The following is a 25,322-nucleotide window of genomic DNA, read 5'->3' on the forward strand; positions in this document are numbered from 1 at the left end:
TTAGTAATCAGTAAAGTAAACCAGTTACAGTTCAAAGCAGTAACTAAAGTAAAGTAACCAGTTACTTTTTTTTAGTAACCTACCCAACACTGATGGCAGGCTACGCTCAGCCTTGTATGAGTAGAAATGATCAGAGTGAAAGTGGTAAATGCTGGAAAATGTTTGAAAATCGGGATTGTTCCCGTGCTGATGAGATTTGCACGGTGGCATATAAGTGATTCTTCATGTCAGTGAAGAATTAAAATAAAATACAATATGCTTTTGGACAAATTTGTACAAAATTGCTTGCTATGGTGTTTGGGAAATACAGTACAATGTATGAACTGCACTATTTCAGTGTTTTTAAGGTTCAAAATGTATTTAAGCAATACACTGAGATGATTTTATGGTTTGCTATACTTTTTTTTATTATTTTACTAAGACTATCAGCGTAATTACAACAGTAATCAAACCTTTAATTTATTTCACATGAACAAAACAAGCTAAATTAAGTGCCACCATTTGAAACTTCCTGCTCTTCCTTTGTGGACTACAGTGAATGTCAGTTTTCATGACACAGCAAAAAATGCAGCCAAACAGGTTACCAAACTGGTCGTGTTAGAACACAAGTTTGTTTGAAGAAGTAAGACATTTTGTTCTGTGATTATTTGTGTCTGAGGTACGCTGCCAGAGCACAACCTATAAGCAGACATTTTATTGTGAATGAATTATGATTATATGCATAAACTACAAAGTAATTACCCTTAGTGTGTTAGTGGTTATATTGGAAGGATTGCCTAAGAGGTAGGTGTTTGGGTTCTTTGTTGTTACATTAGAACTGTCTGATAATTGCAAAACAATGTAACTGATATCAGCATGTTACAATGAAGGGTGAAGAAAACATGACATACAAAAAGGGAAAGTCATTTGATAAAGAATTTGTCTGTGTGTTATCCTAAACCAAGTGTGGAGTCAGTATAAGAGAAGTCTGCAGGTGTTGTTCTATTCACCATCATAGCTTCTCATGTTTACTCATACATACTTTCTCATATTTTCTCATATCTCTGTTACAATTTGTTAAGTAATTTTGAACAAAATCAGCAGCAAAATCAAATCAGTCATCATCTGTGAGTGCTGAATTATTCTTTCTCTCTCTCTCTGTCTGCCTCTCTCTCTGTCAGACATGTCAGACGGGTTCCTTCAGTCATGTCTCACCACTGAACATGCAGCCTTGTAAGATAATATTAAATGTAAAATTACCCTGTTTGGACTGAAAGTTGATGTCCATGTCACCCAGCTCATCTGAGTCATGAGAAAACACACCCTGCAGAGGACTCAGTGTGCGCTGCTGGTCTTTGGTTTCATCTGGTGTCTGAGTTTGCCATATTTCATCCTGGTCTGTATCTTCATTCACTCATTCGCATGCTTTACTAAACAGCTAAGCTAATTTTGAACTACTGACAACACGTATCAGATGAATCAGCCTCTTTTCTTTATTCTGTGTAATGTAGACCCAATGAAACTCACTGACAGTGGAGTAACCATAAACTGTGTCTTGAAAAACATCAGTTATTTAAATAGAGATCTTGACTGCTTATCTGTGGAGATTCTCAGTCATCCAGGTCATGTTCACTCAAAGAGTTAAAGCAAGGCGTCTGGACTTGTGAAGATTTGTTCTTCACAAGTCCAGACACCTTGCTTTAACTTTGAATCTTGACTGCTTGCCTCATACACACAACTAATTACATTCAGAAAGAGAGTGTCTTTTTGTCAGTAGCTTTTTGTTGTGTAACTGTGTCTTGCCCCAAACTGGTTTTAGTACAATGCTGACAAGGAGGGCATCAGCGCGACAAGTCACAACAGACTGAGGCTGAATGGCAAAGCGTGGATGGAGACGAGCAGGGCTGAAGGTGAAGAGACTGCACAGAGATATAACAAAAGGAGTCAGTCAGTGAAAAACAGGGGTTATGATGGAGCGGCAGCAGGATCAGTAGAAATACAGATGCAGATTACACAGTCAGACAAAACTGGTGAGGTAAAGTTTGATCTGATCTCAGATCTGGTCTCATCTGATCCATTCTCCATGTCTGATTTAAACTGCTCCCCCTGTTTGTTTTCAAATGTGAAAAAAAAAATTATCCCTGTGAAATCTTTTCTTAACCCACTCTGAAGTTATAAACACAGCGGGGGAAAACAAGTCAGATCAGACTTTGACATCACATCTCAGTGCTTTGTACAGAACAGTCTTATGCACCCTCAGATGTGCTCCCTCTGTCTTAAAGCTCCCTGACTTTCCTGTAAAACTCTTTAACTCCCTCTCTCACCTCCCCCTTTCTTTCCCAGACCTAATGAAGAGGATTGTCAAGTTTGTTGATGATCTCCTAAGCCTTGTGGAACCCTCAAGTGAGCGTAAGCAAACTCTCCATACAAGATTATTTATTTCTCATACACACTTTATGTCTCAGCTCTCAGTTTACGATATCATGCAATTATTGTATCTAAATGCATTTTTAGTGAAGTAGCACTACATCTAATTAAAACATGAATTTTGTTGTCATGTTAGCTGAATGAATTATTTATGAGTAATAATTGTATGATGTGGTTCATTGTTTTAATAGCAGCCTCTTTAAAATGTGTTCAGAGCAGAAGAATAATTTGTCAAATTAACGCTTCAAACTCTCTCTCTCCCTCAGTTCCTGTACTACCTGTTTCAAAGGACTACATGGGAGAATTAAGGGCACTCCAGATTGAAATGAGGGCAGAGAAAAAGAAAGGACAAATGAGGGATGAAATCGTTGCGGAGCTGCGTTCTGATAAACTCAAACTGCAGCAACAAGTGTCAAATTTGGAGAAACTCCTAAAGCTACAGGCAGAGAAGGACGGACAAAAGAAGGATGAGATGGTTAAGGATCTACGTTCTTATTCACTCCAACTGCAGCAACAAGTGGCTCACTTTGAGGAACTCCTCAAACTACAGGCGGACAAGAACGACACGAAAGTTCAACAATCCGGTAAAATCAATCTCAATTAAATTTAAGAGCAGAATGCTAACTGTAGAGTACCCATTCTCAACATGACAATACAGCAGATGTTGTGAAAGCAATTGCAGTAATATAAGTACATGGGCTAATTGGGATGGAATTAATTCAGCTGGGCAAGCAAGCCATGTGTTCATAGGAAAAAAAACAAGAACCTTTGATTAAAGTCCCTTAATATGGAATCATTCCAAAATCATCAACAATACATTAGTCTTCTTTCAGTATTTTTCAGTGTTTTCTATGAAACCGTGTTAAAGGTAAACACGTAGAAGTTGGTGGGATTTATTTCTCATTTCTCCAATTCATTCAAGCTGAAGGTGTCAAAATCCCTCAAGGTTGATTAGCATGTTATTCAGATCACCTGGGTGCAGGGTGTTGAATTTGGCTCCTCACTACTGATTTAGGACAGCTTGGTGCATTCTCCTCGCCAGTGCACTCAGTTTGTGACCCAGCCCTTTCTTGTAGGCTTAGGAGAGGTGGTGAATGGCGTAGGTGTGTCTTTCTGATCTTACCTTGTCATACTGCAGACCACAACTTAAAACACTCTGAAACTCTGGTCTCCTAAGGTCTTATTGAGTCAATCTTTTCTGATTGAGGGAAATGTTGAGCATTGTAGAGACTAGTTGTGTGATTGTGATTTTTTTAAAAATCACTTTTCAACTAGGTTGCCTGCATTATGGCTGTCTTAGTACTGTTTGTGCAAAAGATTGTTTGTCTTCCATTAGCCTGCCCACAGGTTCAGGTTCATTTGGTGTTTGTTTTTATTGAAACCCCTTTATACCCAAGCCCACACCTCATCACCACAGTTTGTCCGTTTCATATCCTTACATTTGGCAAGATTTTAGGGAAGAAGGGAAGAACAATATTTCAGTTACTTTGTTATCAAAGAGGTAGATTCTCATTATTATTGAAGAGGCAGAAACTGGTGAGATTGTCTCTCCCAGTAATTTTTGCATTTCAGTATGATTGGGCACTGGTTCTTGGGCTTCTTCCCAATCAGTTGATGTCTGGGGAACCAGTCTTGCCACATACTAAGTTTTCCAAAACTAAACAAAATCCTTACCTGTCATGGAAAGTACAAAGCTCCTGTTAAATCCTCTATGTTAAGAATGATTTATGTTGTCCAAAGCAAGAATACTCTTTATTGACAAGTTTACTTGTTAGCATAACTAACTCACTCTGAAATAGCCCCCCAGCCCCCCATCTTTACACTGGACTATGACAATCACAAATGTCATGCTCATCTACCTCATTTATTTAACCATACAGCATAATTATTATCTGTCTATTGCACTGCATTGCCTTGCACTGTATTTATTTATTTATTTTTAAAAATCTTTGTCTACCTACGCTGTCATTGCACTATTCCACAGATTCATGTATTCATTGTGTACAGTATTTTTTTTTTATTTTTATCCTCATCTTATTGTATATGGTATTTTTTATGTTCTTACTTGTAGCTCATTTAGCTATACCTTTAGGAAGGTACTGTGATCATAGAACTAAATATTAATGACTCTGAGACATAACTTAATTTGAAAAACTTACCTCTGAAGAAGAAATTCGAAGAATGAAATTTGACAGAAACACAGAGCATTACGTCAATGAGCGCAATGTGGGAATTTGAACACGATGTTCTTGTCGGGCAGTGCTCATTTGTGTGTTTCAGCTTTTGTGTGGTCTTGAAGGGAGTTCTAAAGGAAATTATTTCAGTTGGATACTTTCAAAATCTAGCTGTTCTTGTCTTTTTTCCAGCTTCATCAAACCCAGCTTTAATGATTAATATATAAGAAACATATCTCCTACCAACCTCTTTGCGCAACGAGTCATCATTAGATATGCCCCAAGCACATGTTTGCTATAGACGGTAGAGGTTGACCTCCAGTAAGAATGGATCATTTGCCCCTCTGCTCATTATTTAACCACTATTCCTTTAGGGGATTCTACTGAAAGGTTTAGTTACAACCTATCAGACAAGATAGCAGAGACTTTGCAAATTGTCCAGTGAGAACCAGCTCAGTTCTCAAAACTTGAAGGTTGTCTTCCTCAACAGGCCTTGAATGTAAATCAAGGCAACTAATGAATTAATGTGGTATGGTAGTAAACAGGTATCTGTAGCTGCAGGGAAATTGTCTTTTTCCATTGTTAATTAGGAATGAATAGAGCATCTGTGAACTCATCACAAGTGCTGTTGTTTGTGTGTTTTTAGATAATCAAACCAAAGAGGATGACAACTGCCCACTGCCACCCGTGGATGGATACCCACAGTGTAAGGGGAAAATAAAGGTAAGGTATGCCTTTATCAATGTAACAGCAGTTTGTCACTGGAATCTCACTGGCTGAGTTTACTGTGAATATATCATCACTTTTATTGTTTAATTGATTAATATACATCGCTATTTTTTAATATAGTGGTTACCAGTGGGTACAGTACTGGGGTGCAGTACTTTCTTTAGCTTCATCTTATTGTCTAGACCTTAATTTAAGTACCAGCAGTAACAGATACACATTACTATGTGGTTGACTTCGTGTACTACAAAGTGTTACATTCTCGTCAGTCGCTGTGCGTTTTGTTGGGCCGCATAAACATTGTCATGGTAATGTGCTTGTTTTGTGCTGTGGCTCGGTGCGGTTTGTTGGTTTTCCAGTGGATGAAGGAGATGTGGAAGACTGACCCTTGCTACAGCAGTTATGGAGTGAATGGATCGCTCTGCTCCATCCTTAGCTACCTCAGTGAGGTACCCAAGCACTCGTATCATGCCCAGTGAAAACCTGATTACACACAGAAAACTACTCTACTCAATTTTGGAAATGCACAAAGGTGGAAAAGTTCTGTGTTTGTCTGCATCTCTGTGAAGATAGAGTCCTGGTGTCCTGTGCTCCCAGGCCGAGTGATCCCCTCAGCTTCAGGACAAAACTCTGAGGTAAAGACAAAGGCCACAAATGAACGACTGCATGTTACTTTTAAGTGAACACGGTGTGTTTGGAGTTGTGGTATGTAAAAGTTTGGGGCCCTACATAATCTTTCCAGACCTGCTTTAGAAAGATAGCGTTTGCCATTTGTAGCAACACTGTCAGGAGAGACTTCATTCTAAGTGAACATTGGAATAGGATAAGTAGGATAATTGAAAATCCTACTTATCCTAATTTATCAGTGCAAAATAAGTAAGAAGTCATTGTATTGTGAAGGAATTTGGAAAGCTAAAACAAATCTACCAAATGGGAAATAATATTGTAGACTTGTGTTTTCCTCATTTCTCCAGGTGAGGTCTAACCTTGCAGAGGTACGATACAGTCTAACAGGCCTGTATCCATCTTTGGAAAACAGAGTCCAGTTCCGTTGGATTCAGCAAAGAATGCGCAGTATGGAAGAGATTTGGGTCAAAGCTGCACACTCTCTTTCAGCCAAATACAACCTCACAGATCGGAAAGCTAAACATGTAATGTATCCCTCATTGTATTTATTGGAATAGATGACAGCTCAGGTACTGTTGTTATTGTTGTTGCCTTCTTGGTACTTGATGAATATGAATGATATGTATACTGGTTTACACCTGTTTAAAGATCAGAAGATTGACAGATCTATATTCTTGTGGTATCTGTATATCTGTTTTGATCAAATGACATACAGTCTAGCTTCAGAGGACAGTTATTTTTTGACTTTCTCCTAAAACTCTACTTTCCAGGAATGCTGGGGAACCAAAGATATATATATATATTCATTCATTTTCATACCTGCTACATAAGCTTTTTATTTGCTTTTTAGTTCATTTTCTTTTTGATGATTTTTTTTTTTTTTGATGACAGTCATTACACCTCAGAGAAACGCATTTCTTGTTATGTACTGCAAAAAATAGAAAGACTCTGCTTTCTGACTTGGTTTTAGCTAGACCTTTAAAGTTAGAAACCACAGTTCTTTTACTTGTTAAGGCATTGCAAAAACACCTCATTCAAATGGTGTACAATTCACATCTACAATCACATAACACTATAGCATACTACGGCATCGATTTAAGAATGTTTATTGTAAAGAGAATATGCAGTGCATGACACATATTATATCAGTCTTAAATATTTTTGATTCTGCTGTTTCTTTCAGTCTGTCAGCTTTATAATCAGGCACAAGTAACAAACACATGTTTTCATTTCTTGTTAGAGGATACTGAATTTGTACCAGAAGTGGTACACATTGATTTTTATAAGAGGAAGACCAACCACCCTCATTACATTAGAAGGGCAATTACTGTTGTCTTTATCTGAAATGAGTCATCAGATGCAGCCACTCTGTCTTTTCGAAAGGCTTATGACAGAATGCAATGGCCATATTACTCAGAAATCTCTGCATTATATCTAATGAGCCTCTGTCCACTAAAAAATAAAAAAAAAAATCTAAAAAAAGTATGTACATGCTGCCCCCACAGATCCTGGTACATCCTGGTGTGGTGACAGATGAATCAGGTGTTGGAATAGCAAAGGCTGCCTTCAGTGGGGGCCCCCTTGGTGAACTAGTCCAGTGGAGTGACCTTATCTCGACCCTTTACATCCTAGGTCACCATCTTAACCTCTCTGCTTCCCTGCACGACCTCAAGCTGTGAGTATGCACACAAAAATAGCTTATTAAAATAGCCTTTAAAAAAATATAATCTTTTAGTTGTTTCTGTTGGGGTAGTTGCCTTGGGGTAAATGAAGGGGAACAGGAGGAAACACTTTAAATCTAGCCTACACCTACATACATTTCCACTCAGTCCATACATTTCCCTTAATTGATTTGGTAACTGCATATCCTTGTTATCTCTCTAGTTTACTGGGGATTAAGACAGGTGGCTGCCCAGCCCGTCCTCCTGTGAAAATAAATCTTATCTATACAGACATTATGGGCCTTCGACAGATTCGAGCAGTATTACAGAATTCTTGGACCAAATACAAGTGAGTATCAACATTTTGGTGCTGATATTTTTTTTAATGAGTGTGGGCGTATATCCATATCCATGTTTTTGTATAACGTCCAGGTTAGGTCATTTGAACATTCATAAGCTAAATAGCAACAACAACATTACAAAAAAGACAACAATCATAACATTTTGGTCTTTTTGTGTGCTAATTTCCATCTAGCTTTGAAAATAATTAAAAGTCAAGATGTATTTCATTGCAGTTTAACTGCCACAGACAAGTAAATATGAGTTCAGGAGGACAATAAGAAAACAAAATGATAGTGCTGAGTGAAATGAAGAGGTCAGGAGAAAAAGGACAGGAGAAAAAGGAAAGAAAAGAAATGTGAGCCATTTGGTGGTCATGCTGGCACAGAGAATATACCATTTTCAGGACAAGACAGGAGTAGATCGAACTGAGTGCAAACCAGTTGGGTGCAATTACTGAACTAAAATGTCTGCTGGTATGAGACAAGAGTAACAATAAGCCAGAGTGTGAGACCTTAAAAGACAGTGGATTGGAGATAATCATGAGCTAAAAGATGTCAAAGAAGGTGACAAGAGATCTGGCAAAAGAGAGCAGAGATGGAATGATAAGAAAAGAATAAAAGAAGGAAAAGGTTATTGAGCATGTTCTTGTCACATTTGAGGAAAAGTGTTGCAGACATGAAAAAGGATAGACAAGAAATAATATAAGACTTTTAAAAAATAAGCTCAGCTAGCACTGTCGCCTCACAGCAAGAGGGTTCCAGGTTCTAATCCCGGTCTGGGCCCTTCTGTGCAGAGTTTGCATGTTCTCCCTGTGCCTGCGTGGGTTTTCTCCGTACACCCCGGCTTCCTTCCACAATTCCAAAAACATACACATTAGGTTAACTGGCTACTCTACATTGGCCCTAGGTGTGAGTGTGTGCGTGTGTGGTTGTATGTCATTGTGTGTCGGCTCTGCGACTGACTGACAACCAGTCTAGGGTGTACCCCGACTTTCGCCCGTGGTCAGCTGTGATAGACTCCAGCCTCTCCACGATCCCGACAGTTATAGCTGTATCGAAAATGGATGGAAGTATATCCTGCGTACATGGACTTTTATATGAACCGTTGGCTGGCTGTGAACCAGGCCGGCGTCAGTGTCCGACATCACTCATGCTCTTGTGCCTGCACAGGAGGAAATCCCTGCAACAAGGTTCGACAACCTTAGGGAAAACCAAAAAAGATTAATGTCTGTAGTTTTAAAATAATGTTCAGATGCCCACATACTTGCTGTCAAAAGATATGATGTGTGTTAATGTGTTTGTGAGAGTAACTGTGTCCCTGTGTATGTTAATCAGGTGTATGATTCGTGTGCTGGACTCTTTTGGCACTGAGCCAGACTTCAATCATGCAGCTTGGGCCCAAAAGCACAACCTTAAGAGACCATTTGGTGGCCTGAACCTGATCCCACTGCAGTTCTACACTATGTTTCGTATGTTTTTCTTTCTTTTCCAGCAGCTAATCTTCACACACGATGTTTGATTTACTTTTACAATTTAACAAAACATCATCAGTGGAACTCTTGGCAAAGAATTCGTAACTTCTTTTAAAACTATGCACCTACATTAAGTATTGTGTTTTGTCTTATTGTGAGCAGCTCACACACCAGACAACACATTCCTGGGATTTGTCGTGCAGCATCCGAATGGCTCTGAAGAATCTGAGTGGCTCAAGTCTACCAGAAGACAAAACCAGGCACTTGTGTATGGCAAGCATGCCAAGTTTTGGGAGGTAACAATTGTCAGACATTTTAATATGCAATACGATTTTGATTTCTTTAGACAGTTATTTCTCTAAGGTAATATTGATTTTAGAAAGTATTAAGCATTCTGGTTTTAGTTAGAGGTGACTGTGGAGAAAAAAAATATGTTGAAAAATTAGGAACTTTTTTAAGTGGAACAGAGTTTTGGTTGTCCTTGTGTGCCTTTTGTCAACTCATTTTATCCCCCTGGGTGATTTGTAGTTCATGGATGTTCTCTGTGGATGTTTAGTAGCCTATTTATCCCCCACCCCTCCACCCCTTGTCATTCAGACATCCCATTAAAATATACACTTGGCAAGAAAGATGTGCAATTTGTGCCATGTCCATTGATTTTTCCAACAAGTCACCCTTTGTTTCCTCTGCTGTTCCAATGCAGGGTAAAGAAGCTTATCTGGACATTATCCACAAGTACTTAGAAATCCATGGGACGGTTGACAACAGCGCTCCGATTCCAAGCTATGTGAAAAACCATGGCATTATCAAAGGCACTGAGGTACAGACCCTGCTGAGACAGAGCAAGGTGGGTGTGTGAAGGATCAAAGGGATCAATCAGTTCACATCAGGACCCTCGGTGCCCCATCCCCATGTTTTGTTGTCTGTGGCTTATTAAACCCTCTCTGTATTAAAGAGGTACTGTTTCTTGCTCACTACTGAAAGGTATTACTCATTTTTATCTTCAAGAACATTTCAGTGACATCTGGTTCCTGATTGGTTCATTCAGGCAGCAGGGAAAGTACTCTGACTCATCCTTGCCGAAGGTGAAGGAGAGGCATGACGTACAGTCCTTCAACCTTCTTTGACTGCTAAATTGTCTTTTGATCAAGGAGAACCTTCATTGTGTCGAGTGCCAGTTGAAAAAGTAGAAAACCAACGCTTTAACACCTTAAATGTTTGGTAGAAGATGGCCATTCACTAAAATAACACTACACTGTAACACTACTTTATGAATAAAGATAAATAAGATCGAGCCATAAACAGGAACTGTATAGTTTATTACAAGACGATAAAAATGGGAAACATACTGATCTATGATGTGTTTGCATTCAGTAGGCTTTTGATAACTGTGTTTATGTCCTGCTACACTACTACTGAATACTATATCTGTTGTTGTTGCATATGTGTGTGCTATAACGTTCACTTTTGCTATGTTTAACATGCTAACATGAAGTTGCTGTAGTACTTTTTGGGTACAGTAGCTGTTGCACTATTCAATTCAATTCAGTTTATTTATATAGCGCCAATTCACAACAAAAGTTATCTCATGACACTTTCCAATTAGAGCAGGTCTAGACCAAACTCTTTAATTAAATTAAATGTACTGACAAATAATGAGGATCCAGACAAACAAACAAACAATAAATGATAAATTGACCTTCTTTGTATTTGCGAGTAGTGCTGCCTAAAAAGTGCTGTCGACAGCAGTAACAGACATACACAACATGAAACAGAACTAATGTAGTGAACCTTTAAGATTATGTTTTTAGCTATTCTTATAAAATTAGGAAAAATCCTGAAGTATGAAGATGATAAAATGATGTTATTGAGTTTGAGCTGTTATAAACAAACTGCTTAAGAATATTACATCCTGTATATGCTTCAGAAACCATGTAAGCAGCATCACGCCCCTTACTGCTTATGCTGCAACAGTACCGACTGAATTCATCGTGTCTTGTCCTGGTGTCGGCTGGCACCATGTGGTGACGGTGGAGTAGTGCATGTGCTTGCAGCATACATCTTTGTGTGTGTGCTTTAAAGTGCAATTCTGAACAGCTTTTGATCTGTGATCTGTTGCAGGTTTTTGTAGGATTGTCTTTTCCATACGAAGGTCCCGCCCCGTTGGAGGCCTTAGCCAATGGCTGTGCTTTCCTGAACCCCAGGTTACACCCTCCACATAGCAGCTTGAACACACAGTTCTTCAAGGAAAAGCCTAACATCAGAGAGGTCAGGGGTCATACTCAAAAGTGGGGCACTTAACAATGATCTCATTCTACACATTTTACATTCCACACGTCTAACCTCTCACATTGTACACAAATCTTTTTAACATGGATCAAACGAAAAACAAAACATTAATAACTGTGCTTGAACTACCTGTGAAATCAATCTACCGTCTTAAACAAATAAAGTTGTGCTGTAGGTGACATCCCAGCATCCCTATGCAGAGGCCATAGGAGAGCCCTACGTATGGACGGTGGATATGCACAACTCCACAGATGTGGAGAGAGCTCTCGCTGCTATCTTAAATCAGAGTGTAAGTACCTTCTAAATATGGTGTCAGATCTGCCCTTTTCCACAAAGACCACAGTGAAAATACAAAGGAATCTTGCCCGGTGAATACAGAACTGCATTATTTCTGCAGTATATCTACAGTTGTAATTTTTGCACATGCATTTCAGATTGAGTCCTACCTTCCCTATGAGTTTACTTGTGAAGGGATGCTCCAGAGGGTCAGCGTCCTGGCTGATAAACAGGTCAGAGGAATGTTGGTTGAGGGGTTGGAAAGATTTGTAATTAGCGGGGAAAAAGACTCCATACTGCTCCACCCTTCTCATTTTGCTCTCAATTTTGCCTCAGGACTTTTGTTCGAGTACGGGGAGCTGGCCCCCACTGAGCGCGCTCCACGTTGTGAAGGCAGAGGTGAACACTTCCTGTAAACAGGCTTGCCAGAAGGAGGGGCTGATCTGTGAACCTGCATTCTTCCCACATCTTAACAACACAGTGAATCTTGCCAAGTAAGTTCACATGTTACTTTGCATACACATGAATACAGTTGCATTAATTTATATACTTTCAAATTTTCCTTTGTCTGTGTGTAAGACATATCATTATCATTTATCAATATTATTTGAGTTATATTCTCCATGGTTTGACATACAGCTGCTGATAATTCTCTCTGCTTTTCTTTTCAGCTACAATGTGGATTGTCAAACATCAGAGCTTTCTGACAGTCACATGGTGCTTCCAGCCTACAAAAGCAGTAGTAAACACTGTCTCTTCCCATCTGATCCCCTGCTCTTCAGCTGTGTGAGATCAGACCAGTCCTGGATTCGCATCTGCCCCTGCAGAGACTACATTAAGGACCAGATAGCCTTATGCAAGGCATGTATCTGACTGTTGGATGGAAAACAAAAACCTACATCCTTACTCTGCCCATAAAGATCATGAAAAAGTTGACAAAAATTATTTATGTGGGTTTCATCTGAGTGTTCCGAATCACAGCTCACAAACACGCGTTACCTGGATGCCACTGTTTCACACAGAAGGACCAGTTGGACTACAGTTTCAGATTGTGTTGAACACAAAGTGTTTAAGTGATGAAGAACAGCAACTTTTTATTATTTTTTTTTTTTATTAGTATTTAAAGCTGGTTTGCTGCCATTTGGGAGATGGCTGTATGTTGTAATATGTGCACTGATAAAAAAACTAACAACAGTTTTATCACTGGTCACTCCAAATGTGACACTTTACACCTTAACAAATGCAAAATATCTCTCTGATTGGGCTGGAAAGATTAAATGAACGTTTTGTGGCAATTTAAAGCATTCTTGCAAACTAACTAACGTGGATGAGCATTTTTCTGTGGATCCATAAATAAATACACAGCTGCTGCTTGTCAATGACGTGAACCATCCAGGGTGTTTCACAGTCTCCCATGAGCCTGAAAATAAGTAAGAAGACAAAGGGGATGGATTACAGTTCACCAGCCATCTCCTCGAGGTGCACTTAATGTACTTTGTCTTTCCAGACGACAGAGAGAGCAGGCCTGCGATGATGATGCAAACGTGTGAAATTGAATCAGAGCAGGTGAGAGAACATACTGAAGTGAGAAATACTTTTTATCACAAAATGTATTGTCTTACTGGTCTCTTCGAAATAACCCTCCGCCAAAAACCTGCAATGTCCGCCACAGAGAAGTCTGATGTATGGTTATGTAGCATGGTATTCTGTATGTGTAGCATTCCACAGATTTATGGCATTGATGCTAGATAAGTGGAGGAAAGTAAAACTCTGCAGGATCAAGTTCTGCTCAGCTTGTAAGTAGTAAGTAAGAAGTCTCTAAACAAGTTTAAAGAATAGTTCATTTGCTCACTGATGAGAAGAAGCTTAGCCCAACACCAGAAACAGGGGCAGACCTGTGGGCAGGTTTTGTCAAAAGGTAACAAAATTAAACTTATAAGCACCTCTAAAGCTCACTAATTAACATGTAATATATTGCTTGTTCAATTAAAAAAACAAACAAGCAAACAAAAAACACCACAGCATAAATGCCATTTGTGGTTTCATTTTGGGTGCCTGATTATTTCTTTCCTGAATATGCCAACATGAAGTTGCCATGCAACCAGTGGAGACTACAGTTACCAAGAAAAATCTTGGTGCATAATCTCCCATAAATCCACAATGTATTTGTTCTTAAGCCTTGGAGGTTCTGGTAGGTGGATTTTGTTACCTCTGGAGAAAATCAGGCCAGCTGTTTCCCCTCATTTTTGCTCTTTGTGCAAAGTCAAGGTAACCAACTCCTGGCTGTTGCTTCATACAGATGTGAGACTGCTGTACATCTTATCTGCCTCTAATCTAGAAAGCATATGTCTACTATTGAATTAAACAGGAGTGCACTGAATAAGTTGTCCAAAGTAAGTTTAAACAATATTTTAATTCTTCCATCAATATGCTTCTTGTGACTATTGATCATATTTCTTATAGACACAGGAGATGATGGTTCAGGTCGACAGAAGTTATAGAACTGGACAAATGTGGTGCCTTATTTGTTCTTTTAGATAAAAAGGTATGGAGCTAGTATGAATGGGGCTGATATTAATAGGCAATTGGTGCTTCCTCACAAAATGGTGACTGCAACATGTCAAACTGTATTACCTCTGGGGCAGGAAAACCTTCCATGACAGTTGTGTGGTTGAAAACAATGGGGAAAAAAGACCATGTATCAACGTTGCTGATGAATAAGCAGGATAAAAGTTTATTACTCAATAAAACTTTTCTCTCTGACAAAGAGGTACCTCATAATTCTTTTACATAAATACATGGTGTTAATATCATCTGTAATAGCACTGATGTCATGACTGTACAAACAGACAAATAATCATTCTGTTACACTGTCAGATTTATTGATTTACATATGTGTGTGTGTGTGTGTGTGTGTGTGTGTGGCTCTTATGCAAACGTAAGCACAGAAGCTATAAGGGTTTTTACAAGCCCATGCAAAGCCAATAGCAACTGAGAAGTGGTTGGTATTGCTATTATAATTTTGTAAAATCAAGTAAAACAAAAGATTTGATGCCTCTTCTGGGTTGATAATAATGTCAATTTATCAAGTACAATTGAATGATATGCACATGTCAGAAGAGTGGACAGATGTTTTCAATGATTTGGCACAGTTCACTTAGCTGCAGAATTGGACATATCTCTCTGAGCTATTTTAATGAAAACAACGAAATGGACTAAAATGAACAGAGGTTTAGTGTTTGTGCAACAAGTAATACATGTTCAGAGGTCATTTCTTCATGAACCTCTTGCAGTCTTTTAGCGACTTGGAGTGTGAAGGTTGAAGCATTTCATGGGGCAGTGGAAAAATCACATTATAGATGAACAACATGCAACAGCAGCTCTGGTGATCAAGGAATTCCACTTGATATTTAATGTCTTTTTGGTATCCAGCTGTTGCACTTCTCCAGTGTTTTCCAGTGAGTGCAAACAACTTCAGAGATCACTCACTATTAAGAAGTGTAAGAGGCCACGGGCCACAATCACAGCACCCTGGCCTAAATTTTCTATGGAATGAATGAGCACAAGTGGCATGAAAATAAAACAAAGTGCAAACAAGAGAGGTAGAAAGGATTTTGTTGCCAAGATCAAAATATAATCTCAACTTTATCCAAACACAAGCTCGTTAACCATATGAGCAGTAGAGCTAGTGAAGCATACTGTTACTAAGATGAAATTATTATGTTTGTTCTGTGTCTTATGTGGTGGATATTAGGATGTAAACACTGTGCTTTGCCAATAAAAGTCACTGTAGAGATTGTCTTCTATGCATCAGAGAATGGGGGGGTTGGGGGCATTACAAATCAGTGCGCTGTTGGTGAGTCAGTGAGGTGTGAGCCGCTTCACGCCTCGTTTTACAGTTAATCCTTATTCTTCACACACTAGAACTAAAGATAACACCAGTAATTTTGCACCTTTTCCAGTAATGTCGACTCTGAGTTGATAATTACAGTGGAGGATGGACGCAGGTGCTCTCAGAATCACTGACCAAGGCTTTGTAACTGTCTTCAGCCTTGGATAAAATTAGATTCTCACACATGGATCCAGTGCACTGAATACAATTTAAAAGCCTTGTCATGTATCCTCCAGCCACAAGGGGGCTCACAAGCTCTCTGGAGAACCTCATTTAAGATTTTGTGGTCATGGTTCATGGATAATATCGATTTCAAATTGAATTAATCTCAGTGCATTTGTATAAAACTCAGTTTCATTAATCTTATCACTCATGAGGAGCTTCGAACCATGAACATATTCCTCTTAATTTTGTTACATCCACATGATTCATCACCTTATGATAAATAGTACCGATTTGTGCCTGCAGGTAAATTTATGCCTACTGCATGTAAAATAATGATATGCTCGAGGAGTCTTGGACAGTTCTGTCCGATCACACCTGCATCCAGTCTGAGATTTTTCACTTACAATTCAAAAACTTAGACTTATCATTTCACCAATAATCTACAGTAATATGTAAAACAACATTTACAATATAAGCACTATAGAGTAAACATTTTCAACTATATGCAACATTGATCACTCTGTACCTAATGGGGTCTACTCCAAAAAGCCTGTATTGTCGGCCATAAAGTACTATGACTATAGTTGTGACTTTTACTGATGCACCCAGACGATGTAATAAACATATTTACAAGAGTGTGGTTTGTATTTACATTCTGTTCATTGCACATGATAATGATAGTGGTGGAAGCATGCAGAACAAATGAGCAGGTAAGCAGAACACAGGAGAAAATGCTGTCTCTGCAAATGATATGCAATGTAAATGGTATTCACACTTCATCTTTGTCATTGTGCTTTGTTTCATCTTAAGTCTGAGTCTTATTCAACCTTCCATAAGAGCTTTGCAGTCAGAATGAGAAAAAAAGGCAGAAAATATGAATAACATAATAAGATTAATAAAGTAATAAATAGGCCTACCACAGCTGTATTCCACAGAGACAACAATAAATAACAAGATTATAGCAAAAGGTACAGGAAACTTTCCCAAAGAGTTTAGTGCTTTTATTGATTATCTAAGCTTGAAAAAGTCATAGAACAGAAACACTTGATAAATACTGATTTTTTTTTTCCAGCTTCCCCTGCTAAAAACTTTGACTGTATTCCTCAGTTGTTGCCTGGCAAATCTGAACTTTGTCAAACTAAGTTTCAAGTACAAGAAAAACAAAAAAAGAAAGAAAATAAGCTGAAGGGATGTTAGTAACAAATCACGAGATGCGCAGCCTACCACATACAGCAATGATACGTGTAATGTCTGATACAGCAGTTAAGATAAAAGAGCATAAATAGCCTCAGCTAATTCCTTAGTTTTTAATAACCCCTTGTATGCTAAGCTATCAGCAACATACACCAGTGCATGAAGGAAAGTTTGCTCATTTGTGCTTGGATGCATCACATACAGTACGCTAGACAGTACAATGCAATATCAACTGGTTAAATGTCTTGTGCACTTAGGTTTATTGCCATCGTATGGCACACGTTTGTCCTCAGTGTCTCCTGTCCGCTTTACTGCTGTTTGGATTCTCGATTGACTTCACTGAGTGTGCTGATGCTTTTCATCTACTGGAGAAGCATATGAGGATGGACTGCTTTGAGGAGAAGAGGCTGGTGAGGTTTAGAACAAAATGAACAAAAAAATAAAAATCAAAAAAACAAAAATTAGTTGGCAGCTCTCAGTCTTAATCTTAATCTTAATTAGGTTACAATAGGGAGACAAAAAATGTTCTTTAAAAGCTCTTTTTTTGTTTTCTAATGTAAATTGCTTGGGAAAACATATTTTGTATAAATTGTAAAAAAAAAATCATCATTTTGAATTTTCTGTTGGGCTTTTTCTTCTTTAAAGTGTCATTTTTAAACTGGTGGTTTCATGGAAGAGCAGAAAATACAAATTTAACTGAAGTGTTTTCTTTTCGGGAGGTGCTCTTCAATCATGTCCTTTTCCCTCAAAATCTCTGCGACGTTTGTGTATGTGTGCTTGTGTGTTTGCTTATGCCTGAATGTATGAACGCATTTTGTACAGTATTTACAGCACATGTCTGTATATTCCACAACATGTGCATGTAAAGTCCATATGTGCTGCATGTGCAGGTGAAATCTATATTAAGATGTATGTGAAAGACAGAGAGAAGAGGGCGGAGGGCAGGAGGCAGCCAGGTGTGTGTGGGCATGTGCGTGTTGACCTGCTCAACACACACATCTCTCACTCGAAACGTTCGTAGTTCCTCGTCTGTCTCACACGGGGCACCATGTCCTTCAGGAGTCTGCAGAGATAATAAAAAGGTTTCTTTGGAAAATGTGGAAATGTGCAGAAATCACAACTTCTGCAAAGAAAGCCAGCCTGTTTCGACGCTCAGCACCTCAAACCAGTACAGAGTTGGTCAGTTGACATTTGAATCAAGCCTTAACTGAATATGAATTGTGCCTGAATGGACCCAATAGCTGTTGGTTTGTCTCTTACTTGACGCCATATGCAAAAATGATGAATCCAATGAGAACCCCGATGGTGGCATCCAGAAACCAGACGTCAGTGTGGTGCTTGAAGACTTCGGCGCTGATCAGAATGGAAAATCCCATAATAGCACCGACCAAAGAGTTGAAGCCTGAAAAACACGAATATGGAGAAACCGTCATGTCTGTTTATGCCATGCATGTCTGAATAATCAATAATTTCAGTGAGCAGCAGCAGTCAGTTGGAAAGTAGGAAAAAAGAGGCAGCCAGCTGGTCTGGCTCTGTCATATTCTCCTACCAGCATGGTATATCTCACTTCTTTCATTTGCACAAAAGCAGAAGTGTAAAAATGGAAAGTTGCGATTTTGCGAGGGTTTAAAGCCAGGCTGTTTCACCATTTGCAGTCGTTATGCTAAGCTAAGCTAGCCAGCTGCATTGAATATTTACTGCACAGACATGCGATGAGTATCGATCCTGTATTGGACCTCTTGGCAAGAAAGCAAATAAGCCCTACTCATAAGTATGAGTAGTTTTGAAATCGTTACATATAAATAGCCTGCATAACTTTTGACTGTCTATTATAGGTTACCCTGTATAGTGTCTGATGGTGTTTTTATAATTACATTTCTCCTTGTGTGAAAAACAACACAGTGGGTTATTGTCTAGCCTGCAGTAAGTGTATAGTCTTGTGGGAAATAAATCCAAGCTCTAAGAACAGCAACCTCAGGTTTATTGGATTGATGCCCTGTGTGTTCTGAGACCTGGGGATAGTGTGTGTTTATATGTGTGTGTGCTGTGCTTTTGCTCAAACCTGCATGTGTCTATGAGCAGGCAGTGGGTCATAACCTATTAGTTGTTTCAATTCCGTAATGTGAGCAGCTTTCTCACACGGAAACACACACACACACACACACACACACACACATATAGTCCAGATTGTGGTTTTGGTTTTGTTCCATCACTTTAATTTGAATTCTAGCTTTTGGCTGCAGATTAAAACCTGTTATGAGCAAAAACAATGTGATGTACTGTTTTAAAGTAAACTTTAAAGTAAACTTAACAACTCAACAGCATATAATAAAGCTGGTTCTTCACCAGCTAAGCGAAGTTACACTGAAATACCTCAGAAAGGTAAAGGCATAGGTAATAATGTGGTAAAATGGTATTAATGTGGTGCTGCTGTCTCAAAGACAGGCAGATCACTTTTTCTCCGAATGGGAGGTTCATGGGGAACCAGTTTAAACAGAGATGGTGTGTTTATTCTGTCTATAAACATTTACTTCATAATGATAAGTGAAAGCAAGTCTTTTGCCAGTCTAATTAAATTTTACTTTTTACTTTTTTGATGATGATTCTTAGAGGCACTCTTGTGCTTTTACACTTGAGCTACTTGTAATTAGCAGGGCGGAGATACAGACATAACCAACACCAAAAGGGTAAAGAAATGGCAGATGGAAAACAAGATTATTTTCCTATTTCCTTCTGCCATTCTGTGGCTGTTTGTAAGCTGTGTAAATACCTCTTGGTGGGTGTGCTATTCATTTATTTATATTTGACTGTGTGTGTGTGTGAAAGAGAGAGAGAGAGAGAGAGTGCGTATTTAGAATACCATCAGTGATAAGTGCCCGGCTAGTCAGCACTCTTCCCAGCATGAACTTGGCCACAGCGAGTAGAGTACATGTGAGCCCGCTCACTATAGACACACTGAAGAGGAAGTCGTCCTAATGAAAGACAGAGAAGATGGAGAAGAAGGTTATTACAACCTAGAAGAGGTTTTAACAGGGCAAGTGTGATGGAGGAAAAGATAAAGATGAGCAAAGCCACGCATACTACAGCACCAACGTCATCCGTCAGACAGCATGGCCCACAAAGCTTTTGTCAGCTCAGCCATTAATAATACATACACAGGTCTGACTTGGTGCATCAACCCAAGGTCATACAGATGATGCCTCTAAGTGATGTGAGAGTCTGCTGTTTTCCGCTTAAGTCTCAAACAGACTCAGCAAAAAAACAACACTTGACCCCCGAGTGTCTCTCTATCAGATTTAATTGGCCCAACGGGGGAGAGCGAGAGAGAGAGAGACGGGGACAAGGAGGAGAGAAATGGGAGAAAATGGGACAATAAAAGACACGTGAGAAAAATCCAAACATGTTTGGTCAGGGCTATTTATAACATGAACCAGCTCATGACAGTGGTGTTGGCGGGCATGGGCCTCTACTCACACAAAAAGATGTAACAAGCCTTTTTCACAGCAGACTCATAGAAAGAAAAGCACAGGCGTTACCAGTAACAGTAATGATGGCTTTGTTCCATCCAAGTTTCCCAGGAAGCTATCACTGTGTGACACGGAAATGGAATTCAGCCATAATCCAGCCAGATGATTCATTTTAACTTTGTGCTTTTCCTACTGTGACATGTAAAAATGGTCTTCATTTTGCCCCGAGAACTCAACACACTGCAGCTCAAGAAAACACATTGAAGTAAACAAAACACAAACTAATTAAGTGTTGAACTGTTGTTGTCTCTCTTGGTTTGTATTGTAGACATCCGAATTCTAACTGCAGCTATACACCTGCTGGATTTACATGCACATAAATTAAATCAGAAAAGCAAAAACACTTAAATCTCTAAACCTGGAGTTCTCCCACATCAGGTGCTTGTAAATATTTGTGCTGTGGTGAGATTAGTCTCAGTCCCAGGCAAACAAAATAGGACATGTTTTTTCTTTTGTTAATTAAAAATCAGCACACAATTGTGGCACAGAAAGAGTCGGTGAACACATATCAACACTTTTTTATGGCACTACTGGCACTACTGATTGCTGATATTTTATTGTTTCAAATGTGGTATCCAGTTACTTCAATACGTTTGACAACCATAGTAGAGACTGTGCTTGAATAACGTCTCATTTTGTTGCAACTGTTTGGGTTGGAGCAGTTAGACACTTTCTAACCAATTCATGAAGTTTTGGTAACTTTGTGTAACCATAGCCCAGTTAAACCTGAGCAAATGAGGGATTGCTGAGCACCTTTATTAAAGAAATGGAATGGAATGACAGTTCAGCCTGTCGGGATGCTGCAGTGGAGACAGGTCTCTGCAAGGATTATCTATTGCTTTGCCAGCCTGAATCCCATTTCATTCATATTAGTTTTTAGCGACCAGACATTAACCAGGAGCAGCCTTAAGTCCAAGCTAGCCTAGCATGACTCCCATTCTGCAGCTCTAGTGTCAGTGTTAGGGTTGTTGGACCCAAATACAACAGGAGGCTTAATTCACCTGGGAAATAAAAGGTGTAAATAACAGCAGTAACAATGGCTTGATTCCATTTTGTTGCCTCAGTTTCAGACTCCTAGCATTGTTAGCTCACTGTTACACTGTCATGGCTTACTGGGACAAGTTAAAATGTCACTGCATCATAGATGTTAGATATTACTATGAAATTTGTTGGGCAGCTGCACATGAAACTGACACACTGTATTGTGGGATTGCTAACAGAAGGTACATGCCATGAACACTACTTATTTCATTCCAGTGTAAGAATTTCTAAGTGTATTATAGTGCATAAATTTCACACTAAGCATATGGATACTAAAATAAAAAAGTCTCAGTAAAGTAAACAGTGAACTGTATTGTAAATAGGAAGTTATTTCAGACAGTGGGTGTATTTCTCCCTCTGTGGTACACACACTCACAACCATCTTGGTTCACCAACATTGGCTTCCTAGTGGTTTGAGCTCTTGATTGCTGTTTACTTCAGTTACATGGAGGCAGAACGAGGAAGAGGCTGTGCTGGGTGAGTGCCCTGTTACCTCAAGGCTGACTGTATTGCAGTGTGTGAAGCTGCATTTAAAGTCATGTACATCCATACCCTTTACTGACTGGCTGCTGCATGCGTTCAGTGCCTCTCAGAGGTGTATTCTCTCTGCAGTATCGCATCCTGTTGTGTAAGACTCTGTTGCCCAATAATGTCAGTTCTTTCAGGTGATTCCTCATGCTGTCAGACATTACTTATTGAAGAAGGCTCTATGAGATCAAGATCTGAGAACAATCTGTTAAAGCCAATTCACTGTAAGTGTGTCACCAGATGCATGCACTTTATGTGTGTGTGTGTATTTGTTGTATCAGGGTGTGTGTGTGTTGCCCTCTCTCCATTCAACACACAGGCAGGGAAACCCAATCTCGACTCTCCGTGTTTAATCAGGCACTCGACACAGACTGCCTGCCATGAGACCAGCAACCCAGGACGTGATGTGAATCAAGATTCCTGATTTTCTTCACTCTTTGTCCACTCAGTGTGATTTAGAGCCCAGTACTTCGAGGTAGCAACGTTTTTACAGTATTCATCGTGTACTGCTGCTGTTTATTTTCATGTGAACAAGAGGATCTTTCTAAAGAAACCAGTTGAGTTTATGACAACATCGAGATGATGACTTAGACTGCAGATTCTACTTTTCCTTTCATTAACTTTCAGTTTTATTTATCTTTTCGGAATTTTTATCCGGAAGGCACAGTGTCCTGCTGTACAAACAGCACATAAACACGTCACTGCTGGCATGATGAATCACCTCTGACTGCTGTTTGATGAAGATTTCAGTGAACAAAGCTGTTTCTGCTCAAGGTGGATACAGAGAAAATAGGCAATCAATGTCAAAAATAAGAATCTGAGAACAATAATAAGACAGACATGGGAGACAGACAAGGTGAACTGTGTAGAGAGAGGTTAGAGAAAGAAATTGGGTGTAAGACATGGGAAATGGAGGAGACAGACAGAGAGAAAGAGAGCTGCAAAAGAGAATGACAGACAGAAGAAGAAAGACTGAGTAAATGCGACAGAGAATGAGATGAACCTCTTGAGTCTACAAAGCCAGCAAAGCCAAGTAGACAGTGAATGTATTTTACACAAAAAGAAGACAGAGCAAGATTAATCAGATCACTCTTAAATAAACTCAAAATGAATTAGATGTACCTTACATTCCAAGAACAATTAACCACAGACATGCAGAATCTGTGGCTTCTTCTTCTTCTCCTTTCACAGCCTTGAATAGCAGCTAAAGATGTACACCTGTGTACAGCTGTGCACAATGTTTCTATGCAAACATCCATTTTACATAAATAGAAAACAGAAGCAGAACTAGTAAGACAGAAAGCGCTGGAGCCCAGTCTGTAGCTACAAAGAAGAGAGCGAAAAGGTGAAGAAAAGAAGGAGAATGTCAAAGAGACAGACGGTGGTAATAGGCTCTTGCTGGTGTCAGGATGCTCCTCTGAGACCTAACACCCACACTTTCTATTAACATAATGGAACTGGAGCATCAAAGACAGTGTGCAGACTCGCTGCTGCCCTCAGCTCGCATCCCTGCTAGCTTCAGTCTCTTGGCTTTGTCTCTTTTGATTTGTGGTGAAATGGGCTTCAGTGACTTTTTACACCATCCAACCTGCACTTAAGAATAATGAGGAAGACACACACTTGTCAAGAGCAGATACTCATATGTTCTCACTTTTAGAACTACTGCATATATAACATCTGATTAATTTACTGAAGTGGCAAAGCTTTGGGAGACATAACTTTTCAAGTCCACGTAAAAGTCTCAAGTCTTTGAGCTCAGGTCCAGGTCTTTATTCACAAATAAAGTCTCAAGTCTCAAAGTCTCAAGTGTTGTGCTGCCATTAACATGTAAATAACTCATTCACATCATTCACCACATCTTGAGTGTTATATAGAAAGTGCGTCGTTATTTGTTTACAAGCTAAATCCACAGGGTGCCTTTAAGCTACACTCACTGATTTTGTTAAAGGGCCCGATAACCAACACCCAAGTATCAAATTTTTGTTTTTCAGTGCTGTTTTAAAAGTCGAACACGAGCTGAGCTGAGGTTAAAAATATCAACAATGAAAAGTGAAGATATTTTAGGATTTCAGGAGCACTGCTGTGCATGATAAACCTTTGAAACTACATGACAGGAAACTTAAGCAGGAACTACGTGGTTTTTGTTGTGTAAAAGTCTGTCTGTCCCCTCTGTCTTGGATTCACTGCTTAGTGAAATGGACAGATGGTGAGGGTTAAATCATTTACAGGCCAAACAGGAGGGTTCAGAACTGGAAAGGATGTGACAGGCACTCCCCAAACAGTGCGACCATGGAAGAGTCGGGCTGCGCCCCAGCAGCAAAGATAAGACTATTTTGGGACCTTGTTCATAGTCTTAACACCTCCAGAGAGGGGAAAGGAGGGGTGTTGGCAGTGGCATTAAAGAGAAAGTGTGTGTGCGTGCACTTGTGCGTGTCTCTGTCAAAGAGTAAAAAAATGAACAAAAGTCAGGTTGAGGGAGACAAAGACTCTGACGTCAGAAGAGCCACAGCAGAGGGCTATAAAAAGATACCCAGCTCACAACGATGAATGGTGGCGTGTCTGCGTGTGTGTGGTTCTGTGTGTACATGTACTGTATGTGTGTGTATTGAGTCAAATAGACTCTCTGCTCTTGCAAATTTTCATTCATTACACCAGTATGCCAGTAAGTGTGTGCATGGCATGTGCGTGCATGCGAACACGTCTGCATAGCGTGTGGGCGCTCACACACACACATGCATGCACCTGTGTTATCTCATAAACAAGCTGTTTATACCAGTAGGAGAAATGCAGCAACTGATGAGATACTGTGAAATACTGTACAAAATCACAAAGCCTACGTCATGGCACTGGAGACGCTCCAAAAACAACACGTTTTAACCTTGAATTAAACCAAACCTTCAGCTCAATACTCCTAACTGTTGAGTTGTTTATATACTGAATGAGTCGTTTTGGACAAGTTTATACACAGGAGTGAAATTTTAATGCCCTTTATGGACACAGTGT

General features: G+C 39.4%; 2 protein-coding genes across 4 annotated transcripts in view; one reads left to right on the forward strand and one right to left on the reverse strand.

Moving 5' to 3' along the window:
* Positions 1–632: 632 nt before the first annotated feature.
* On the forward strand, positions 633–14,735 carry LOC124067068 (alpha-1,6-mannosylglycoprotein 6-beta-N-acetylglucosaminyltransferase A-like). 3 transcript variants are annotated; one of them, XM_046404120.1, is made up of 19 exons: positions 633–783; positions 1,161–1,375; positions 1,799–1,889; positions 2,323–2,388; positions 2,673–2,990; positions 5,227–5,303; positions 5,666–5,755; positions 5,876–5,941; positions 6,281–6,457; positions 7,439–7,608; positions 7,818–7,943; positions 9,271–9,404; positions 9,570–9,703; positions 10,111–10,254; positions 11,529–11,675; positions 11,872–11,985; positions 12,131–12,205; positions 12,309–12,466; positions 12,644–14,735. In XM_046404120.1, exons 2-19 carry the CDS (start codon positions 1,289–1,291, stop codon positions 12,843–12,845), a joined length of 2,376 nt encoding a protein of 791 aa, XP_046260076.1. In that variant the 5' UTR covers positions 633–783; positions 1,161–1,288; the 3' UTR covers positions 12,846–14,735. The 3 variants fall into 3 exon arrangements, with proteins under 3 accessions (XP_046260076.1, XP_046260078.1, XP_046260077.1); XM_046404122.1 differs by having other exon boundaries at positions 2,323–2,382; XM_046404121.1 differs by having other exon boundaries at positions 635–783; positions 1,277–1,375.
* A 666-nt stretch (positions 14,736–15,401) lies between these two features.
* LOC124067069 (transmembrane protein 163-like) overlaps positions 15,402–25,322 on the reverse strand; it is a 52,921-nt gene continuing 43,000 nt past the window's right edge. Inside the window, exons 6-8 of the mRNA XM_046404123.1 lie at positions 20,084–20,195; positions 18,484–18,625; positions 15,402–18,286 (exon numbers count right to left, since the gene is read on the reverse strand). Coding sequence (XP_046260079.1) covers positions 18,226–18,286; positions 18,484–18,625; positions 20,084–20,195 — 315 coding nt within the window. The 3' untranslated portion in view covers positions 15,402–18,225. The remainder of the gene's footprint in view (positions 18,287–18,483; positions 18,626–20,083; positions 20,196–25,322) is intronic.

The sequence above is a fragment of the Scatophagus argus genome, chromosome 11 (assembly GCF_020382885.2).
Source record: "Scatophagus argus isolate fScaArg1 chromosome 11, fScaArg1.pri, whole genome shotgun sequence".
Taxonomy (NCBI): domain Eukaryota; kingdom Metazoa; phylum Chordata; class Actinopteri; family Scatophagidae; genus Scatophagus; species Scatophagus argus.

Bases quoted from the DNA above. Each gene is read 5' to 3' on its own strand.
- LOC124067068 (XM_046404120.1), top strand. From the start codon at position 1,289: ATGAGAAAACACACCCTGCAGAGGACTCAGTGTGCGCTGCTGGTCTTT. The intron at 2,389-2,672 runs GTAAGCAAACTC...TCTCTCCCTCAG, and splicing joins TGTGGAACCCTCAAGTGAGC to TTCCTGTACTACCTGTTTCA. The intron at 7,609-7,817 runs GTGAGTATGCAC...TTATCTCTCTAG, and splicing joins TCCCTGCACGACCTCAAGCT to TTTACTGGGGATTAAGACAG.